This window comes from Limulus polyphemus, unplaced genomic scaffold (genome assembly GCF_000517525.1).
Source record: "Limulus polyphemus unplaced genomic scaffold, Limulus_polyphemus-2.1.2 Scaffold6906, whole genome shotgun sequence".
Lineage (NCBI taxonomy): Eukaryota > Metazoa > Arthropoda > Merostomata > Xiphosura > Limulidae > Limulus > Limulus polyphemus.
The window spans coordinates 27611-36541 of record NW_013672516.1 but is presented as its reverse complement, the minus strand read 5'-3'; the positions used below and the strand labels follow the sequence as shown (position 1 = coordinate 36541).

General features: G+C 35.3%; 1 protein-coding gene across 4 annotated transcripts in view; it reads right to left on the bottom strand.

Moving 5' to 3' along the window:
* Nucleotides 1-1076: 1076 nt before the first annotated feature.
* Nucleotides 1077-8931, bottom strand: part of LOC106474172 (mitochondrial import inner membrane translocase subunit Tim10 B-like) — a 35352-nt gene continuing 27497 nt past the window's right edge. For all 4 annotated transcript variants that reach the window (XM_022402539.1, XM_013934863.2, XM_013934862.2 and 1 more), the window contains exon 4: nt 1077-1312. In XM_022402539.1, the coding sequence (XP_022258247.1) occupies nt 1136-1312 (177 nt within the window). In that variant the 3' untranslated portion in view covers nt 1077-1135. The remainder of the gene's footprint in view (nt 1313-8931) is intronic.

The window sequence follows — 8931 nt, the reverse complement described above, 5'->3', positions numbered from 1 at the left end:
CCCTCTACTATAAAGATGCAACCACAGGTGAAATTCTCAACAAAAAAGATCTGGTACTCATATGCTTGTACAACAAAGGATTTTGCTCATATTTGTTATTTATAACAGTTTATTTAAAAAGAATACACAAAACCATTGATTTGATGGTTTTAAAGAAAGAAATATACATTAAAGGTTCATAACTGTAAACATTATTTTACTTACTTCCCATTCCACTGAATGATAAAAAGGCATTATACACACTAATATCAGGGACAGGCACCATTCACAGCACATCAGCCAACAAAACGTCTCATTTAGATATATTTATTGTTATTGACCAATCATACGAGTCACACAGCCAGATGGTTTAATGCTGACATCAAAACTGCTAAATAACTCATGATATTGTTGCTAACAGGAACTATTGTTGTTCATTTAATGGTTGTTTAGATTCTGTGAGTCGTGGCATATCTGTTTTCTTAGAGAAGGATGGAAGGCATGTAGGTGGGAATTAAAAAAGATCAAATAAATCTTGGTACCGATTATCAACATTAAAATAAGTCCAAGTACCAAGTACTGGCAAAATTTCATTCCTGAAATGGAAAGATATCATGTATCAGTTAGAAGTAGAAATGCTGCTCAAAGACATGAGTAATTATTAAGTTCTAACTTTGAGGATGCACGGCTTATGCTGGAAGAACTCACCATGGCACTGGAAGATCATGAAGAACTGTCTAGAAAGCTCTTATTAATATGAAAGCCAAATAGATAGAATATAGTTCTGGGAAGTGTTGGTACTAGTATAATATTGTATTACCTAAAGTAATGGTGATTTTAGGTGACTTTCTTCAGTGTTGTACACAGATTAATGGGTAACTATCATTAAAAAAAGCCTACTGGCTCCTTTATCGAAATAATGCATGTTACACAAAAAATAAGTTTATTACAGTATTTGTGCCTTTAATAATTTCAAACCTAGATGGGTATAATCCACCCTGAGAGTAACATTGCACCATTGAACTAAAAACAATTAAAGAAAATAAACTTGTTGCCATTTTTCCACAAATTAAAGACAAACACCTCTAGACTTGGAATGTATTCTATATAAAAAAAAGTTTATTTATTTAATTTTGTACATTAAAAGAAATATGGGTTAAGCAGTTCCCTGAGATATATCCACTGTATTACTTGAATTTTCACTAAACTGACTAGCCTTTGTAGCTGCCTCAACTCGTTTGTTGATAATTTCTGGCTGGACCTCCATGTATATAGCCATCACCTTGTGGTTAATGTTGATATTTTTTGCTGCACACTTCTCCACACAGTGAACCTAATTATAAATTTGTACACTATATGCATAAAACATAAAAACACATTCAGCAAATTAACAATCACTAGACACAAAACAAATTACTGGAAGTAAAATATATTTTGTTTTTCACTACCAACAATATCTAATATTATTGCAGGTTTGGCCTCATCAGAACAGTTTTATTTAAAAATGAACTTTGTTTCTTGTTTAACAAAACCAATACATAAAGTTTAAATAGTTATTATTCATCAGTCTTTTTAACAATTATAGCAAATACTGTAAACATTAGGCTAGTTATAAAACAAAAAGTAAAAATTTGGAATCAAATGAAAAACTGTGTGGTTTTTCTTTCTAATAGCTGGAAACAAAAAAATAAAGTAGACTAAGAAAATTTATTACTGAAAACTTTCTATCAGACTGCAGTTTACATCATACAGTCCACAAATGCTTTGATACCCAATGTCATAAATTAGTAGTACTCTGCTAACAAATAAATGTAGCAAGCGTTTCTAAATGTTCTTATATGTAAACCTATTAATGACTTCTGTACATTTGGGGATGGTTTCTTCGTTACTAAACTGTATGAAAGAGGCAGGCAAAATACATCCACTATTTGAAATAATGAGCCAACTGAGATTGAAATGAGAATAACTTAAACTGAAACAGAATGTGCTGTTAATACATTACTGAAAAATACCCCATTAATTTACAAAAACAAGCCATTTTTAATATACACACTGTATATAAATGAAAATTTGTATCTTAACATAAAATTCTTACCTCTACTAAAACTTAAGATTATTGTTCTGGATAAGTACAAAGTACTGCTTTTGTTAATTTTTGTACATAGTTTACAAAATCGCATTTACATGATTATATTAAGATTTTAGTGTATTTTCTTTGCAAATTGACCTACTTTCTTACCTTAATGTCCCTCCACATTTTTCTCAAGGAATCTACTCAGTATGAGGAGTACAGGAATGATATTTCAAAATTTCATCTCAATATAAATGTGTTTAAGTATGAAAACTTTCCTCTATCGTAATTTACGTGTATGGTTAGAACATTCACACATGTGAAGGTGGGACTAGAAAAAAGCAGAAAAGCATTTGAAATCTTTGGAGAATAAAAGACGTCAAAGATCATGAACTAAAAGTAGTAACAACATAATGAAGGCCAAGTATCAGGTGCTGGCAGCAGTGGCAGATCCAATCTCAGAGGATAACCACTTGATAGTGTGTGCGCTTGCCAAAAATGGATAGTTAAACAAAAGAAAGTTAATTCTATCATCCTTTTGAGTCTTTGAGTAGTGTAAGTAAAAACAAGTGTATAGGCGTAGGTCCACTATTTAAAAAAATTGGGGGAGGAGGAAAGCAAAGATCTTTTGGTCTAATAGGCTGGGCTGTAGGGATAGGGTGCCTAATGAGGCAGTGTTCATGAGCATAATTTGAATTTGAATGAATTTTCATCTTGTGTAGGTCACACATATATATTCAAATCAATGAATACACAATCAAATTGTATGAAGTGCACATTTTATAGCTTTTAACATACTAGAAGGTAAGCATTTAAATTTAAAACAAAGACCTACTTACGATCTTCAGTCAAAAGAAATGGACAAATGAAAAAAGAAATAGTTTCTGTACTTGTATTCATTTACGAGAAGCAACTTGGGATTCTTAGAGGGGCTACAGCCCTTGAGATGTTAACAATTTTTTGAAACCCATGATAGAAGTTCCACCAATGTATCCTAACTTTCAAGTCAGTTTTCAAAACCACTTAATCTTATTTGCAGTACATATTCATAACTAACAGAAAGAGTTTATTTTGAACTTCAAGCTTACAATGGTCCTTTTGAAACTGGCAATAGTATACATTACAGTTCTTGATTGTGTAACATGGTATTATGCAAAGGTAACATAGCATTAACCAATTTTTGTTTTTAACCTACTAATATCTTAGTTAGAGAGATAATTGTTTTCAGATATTCTATTTCAGTGAATTCTTTATGTTTTCAAATATTTAAATAAATAGTGAATGATTTTTCTTCCAAAAAAAGTTATGAGAAAATTTTAACAAGGCTTAGCTCACTGGGCGAACTTCATGTTTGCAGCAGGTGGGTTTATGGGGATCTACTAAATGTTTTCCCACTGTGAAGTGTTGCTTTTCGGGGATGCATAAACTGTACATTGTATGAGCCAGGCAATAAAACTATATAACTTAAAAATAAACTATGTGAAAAGGTAAACAGTTGAAATTGTGAATAACATCAACTCAAGGCGTAGAAATAAATTATGTATTGAAAGAAGAAAAGGGTACGTTCATTCATAATTTTCAAAGTTTCATTTCACTGTACACTAATGATTCAGAAACAGTTAGTGTTAGGGTATAGAAAATAACACATAAAGTACAAACTTGTATGTCAAAAAACTTTTTATATTTATTTAGGAGGTTCTAGAGATTAAGTAAGTGAAATATGAAAACTGTAAGATGAAAAGAAGTATTGTTATTCTTAGCATAAAAATCACCTTGCAGTCAAAGTGAATCATACTGACTGACACACATTCTTAGTAAAAACACTTTATTAAAAAAAATCTGATTTTTGTGTACAATAGATTTGTAATGTTTACCAAAAGCATGCCAACTTTTGTGAAGATACGCTTAGCAAATTTAGAGTTATAGTAGGTATAGTACTCTGATTAAATGGTGGTCAAAATGATCAAGTTCGTATTTAGAGGGTTAATGTGACCTTCTATAAGGATGTCAACAGCAATGTTCTTCAGTGATTGCTCAGGTGATATCTAAAGTTACAGTTATATGTTATAAAAATGACCAGTCATATAGTAGAGACATCATGCTCAGTGAACACGAGGTTTTTCTCCAAATCTAAGAAACCTTAGATTTGACAGTCTGGTGGATGATCTGAAGTTGAGAAAATCTCAGAAGCAATGGAATGACACAAATAAAACTGCAAATACAAACACCATGTTTGTGTTGCACATATTAACAGAAACTCTTCATTTTTTTTTTACATTTGTGTCCAAATATTTTGGTGCTGTGACCAGGATATCATTATTACAGAGTTCACTATTATAGTTGCTGAAGTCTGTATTGCCCTTTACTTAAACTTTCTTATTATTAAAAGCAAAAAAAAAGCTTCCAAGTTTTAAAATTTACATTTTTGACAAGTAGGACTTATGACTCGGAGAGAGTCAGTCACTGCAGGAATGTGGTTGTACGAAAGAGTTGTCAGACTGACCTTGGTACAAAGGAAACAAAAACTAAGGATTGACAAAGTCAGTTGACATTTGGCAAGTCTGAGACCAGGTGGAGCAGTCTGCACAGGTTGCCCAGAATAATATCAGCCAGAATGGCTTAGCCTCAGCTATGGTTGGAGTTACAAGAGAATGGAGACTAGTAGAACCACTGGTGAAAGCTGTTTGCCAACCTGAGTCATCTTGACACAGGTGAGAGGGTAGATGCTGAATGGAGTGGATCATAGCACAATGGCAAGCCTCCCCAAACTTGAGAAGTATACTGCCAAAGTGAACATGGTCCATGGAGGTGCTTGGGGCAGTAGAGCAGTTCACGGAGCTGCCAAGAACAACTCACTACTCTATTGCCTCAAATTAGGAGCCTACCATTTATCAGAGCATCAGGACCTCTGACATTTTCAACCACATTGTGCTGCCAATATCGAAGACATCTCTATAAGGTGATGATTAGGAAATTTAAAAAAATGTTTCTGACCATGATCATTGCAAAGCAGATTATTCTACCACTGTTTTAAAGGTACAGTAAATGAAGACCTGGACCATTTTCATTAGGGTTTCAGGCAGGTAACTGCCTAGTATGGTTGGATACTAAAACAGAATGCCTAATTCTGAGTCTAGATGATCAAGCTGTAGACCACATTAAGAATTTGGATAAGGAGCAACAGTGGGACTGCAATACAGTCTTAACTGACTTGTGCGAAGTGTTTGACCCAGTGGAAAACAGGACAATCTATTAAACTGAATTCAACCCTTGGAAGAAGGGAATCATTAAAAGCTTAACTGCTTACATGGATGATCTCTGTCATTTTCATGGTAAAGCTTACTCTGCAATGATCTCAGAAAAATTGTGAGGATATCCTTGTACAACACCTATGTGTGAGACCTTCTTATTCTTACAGTTTCTGTTGCTATGAGATACTAAGTGATAATTTGAATTCCTCATTGGAAGAGAAGCTTTAACAACAGTAGCAGTGATTTTACCTGAGACAGACAGTCCTACTCAGACACCCACACTGTAGAAGGTCTGAACCCAGCCAAACTGACCATCCACATATCCCACCACAGCAATTCAGACAAACCGGTATTCAGTGAACAGACAGGTCTATCCCAGTCCTCTAATGGTGTATATGCCACAATAAACGCTGTTGATGTCTCCAGCTAGAAGGGAGAAGTGAAGCACATGCTTTTTCTATGGAGAGTTTGGTTACTTCAGTGAAATGTGAGGTAGATGAGGCTATCGTTTTGATGCATGGTAAAACAAGTCAAAGGGATCCAACAGCAAGCAGTGAATACTGCAGCTGTAGTTCCAGGTTGGATCTGGCCATCAACTTGAGAGGGGGAAGGTGAGGTGCAATTAGCAACTGTTACCAAACAAAAAGTGCAGTGATCAGCCCTTTCAGATCTGAGTGGATCTTGCTATGTGTCTAGAATACAAGGGCAACAGATAAGTTTCTGATTAAAACAAGAATGGCCAGAACACTAGTAGATCTTGTATATTAGGAACTCTGAGTGAAACCACTATGTGGACCTGTATGGTATTATTTCCACTAATAGGCATGAGAGAATGTTTCAATTTCAACATTGAAATATTTGGCAGGTAGTAAATATTCATCAAAGGATAAGAGTAATGTTAAAACTCACACTACAATTGAAATAAATCACAATTTTACCTACTGTTTTTCATAAGGGTAGTTTTGCACTTTTACTGTTTTTTACCTTTTGTTTTCATGTAAGAGTAATTCAGGATATTTTATTGATTTAAGTAAAAAAGGAGTAGATAAAATTACCACTAGTAGATGAAACTCAGACTGTAGCTTAAAACATCATAACAAACATAAACATGGTGAACTCCATGTTTATTTGATTGTGACAGAATATTTTCAACCATGCAGATTCAAATACTTAGAAAACCACATAATTTTATGTATATTTTCTTAACATTATTTATGTACAAAGAGCAGCTTAATTTGCAAGAAAATGTAGATGGTAAGTGAACCAGAGGAGAAAAAGAGTAGCATCTAAGTGGTTAAAGTTAACATTTTCCTCACCTGAAAATCTTTCTAACATAGATACTCATCTCTCTGGACAACAGAATGATTACATCTCATGCACTGCCATGCAAATCATTATACATGTCACAAACCTTAAACAAAGCTTAAATCTCTACATATGTTAAAATGTATTATGCCAGGCTATGAGGTAATTATAAATAAACTATGGGCCATTCCTTATAGGAAAATATGTGAGATACTACAATAACCAAGTGCAGGGTGACCCAAGGTAAACTAAAACCCCATTTGGCTGGACTAAACACTAGGAAAGTCTTTGTTCATAACGTAGTGGGGTATCCTGTACTACATTACCAGGTAATACCCCAGCCCTACTTACGAAACGAGGAGGGCATACACTTGTCCTTGTACAAACAGGATGCTGCACATATCCCATATCAACATCCCCAATGGCTTTGGACTGAAGAAGCAGGTATTCTTCCCTACTCCACTAGAAGAAATGGGTAGAGAGGAATGTGCATTGGGAAAATACTGGAGAAATACTTGGATTGTACCATCATAGCAAATCTGTAGAATAGCCACCATCACAAAATACATTGAGATAAAGAAAAGGAAAGGTGTATCTGTGGGATGGGTTGATGTCAAGCACAAAGTAATACATGCCACTTGTGCTGCACTCCCCACAGATATGGAATCCCACATACATGCGAGAAAAAGGAGCCCACAGACATACTGGTAAGACCTAGAGGGCTCCAAATAGTAGCAAGTCTGGAGGATGAGAGATCTCCAAGGTCATATGGGATCAAGTGAGACACCACAACCACAAGAGGGGAAATAAGACAGTGGGTCTCTTGGTATAACCTTGCATTGACAGGCCAGAAACAACTGAATGGGATAAATATGGGTACCACAAAGAGGAACAGTGATCTCAAGAGAAAAAGAGAAATCCCCTCATGCATGAAATGGAAGCATGAGAGCATGGGGAGCTACAGCTCCAAGTCTCAAAAGGGGTGGGCTGAGCCTGCCACACCTACGAAGTGAGAAAGACCCTTAAGTGAATGAGATACAGAGTTGGGATTGAGAGACTGAATTGAATAACTGAACCAGCCACCTCAAACAAGATAATTTCTAAATGAGAAGGAAGGTTGAAAGGAAGGAAGCCATGCTGGAAGGGTCAAGTAGAAGCAAATGTCCACAAAGTAATGGAACAACAGGCCTCAAGAAAGTAACCACTAAGAGCAAAAACCCAATGGATTCACAGAAAAATGATAGGGCTGGAGCCAACTTGAAGGGAAGAACTGTAAACTCAATGACTGGCCAAACTGAAAGAAGCAAAAAGCAGGCAGATAAATTGGTACATGCAAGAGAGTGTCCGAGACCTTGAACCGGATCATCTACCACTGGAGAGAGTATCAGCCTCTTCATAGGAATGGCGAAAGGACGAGAATAAAACCCTACAGTGGTGTAGAGAAATTATCCCATGGAAATTAAAGCAGGTGAGGTGGAGAGTAGAAGAGGAAAAAAACATTGAAAATGCACCTAAAGAAACTATTAAGTTGTAGCAGAGGGAGTCCATTAGTGTACAAAATGGTAGAGCAGACCTTCCACAGGCCCAGAGCTGAGGGGTGGTTCCAGAAAAAAAAATCAACCCACACCCTGTGATGGCTTGCTCTCAGAGGGGGACACTTGATGGTAAAAAAAGGACAAGGAACAGGAAAGTGGGCAATCCCAAAATGTCATATATAATGAGGAACTTGGTGGGGCTACCTGGTGCCATAGTCAAAAACTCAGAGAGAGCTGATACAACTGCTGATGAGCTGCATTAACCCTTTCGCCCTGGGTAGGTTAAAGTGCACGTGTCACGACGTGTTGGAGCATTATTTTCAAAATTTTATTAAATAACATTTTTACTACTCTGGGAAATTTCTATTGAAATTGTTGTAGGAACTATAAACTGCTATATCCCATATTGTGTTCTAGGAGCAAGGGATATGTCACCTCACTGAATACATGTGCATTTTTGCACTCGAGAGTTTCGTATTACAGTTGTACGTAAACAGTCTTATAACATGGGCAGTGAATTATTGCTTTTTGTCAGCAGGTTTTAATTTGTCAGTGACAGTAAAATAAACACAAATATATATGGGATACTGTCAGGGGAAGAACTTCGAAACTTCATGGTCAATAATGAAGAAAAAGGAAACATATTTCTGATTTTACAATTTTTCTTTTCATTCTACATCAATGAGTTGTTTACAGGCTGAAGAATCAAATAATAAATGTAATAACAGGTAAAATATAACATTTTATTGAAAAAAAAAGTATATATATATATATATATATATATATATAT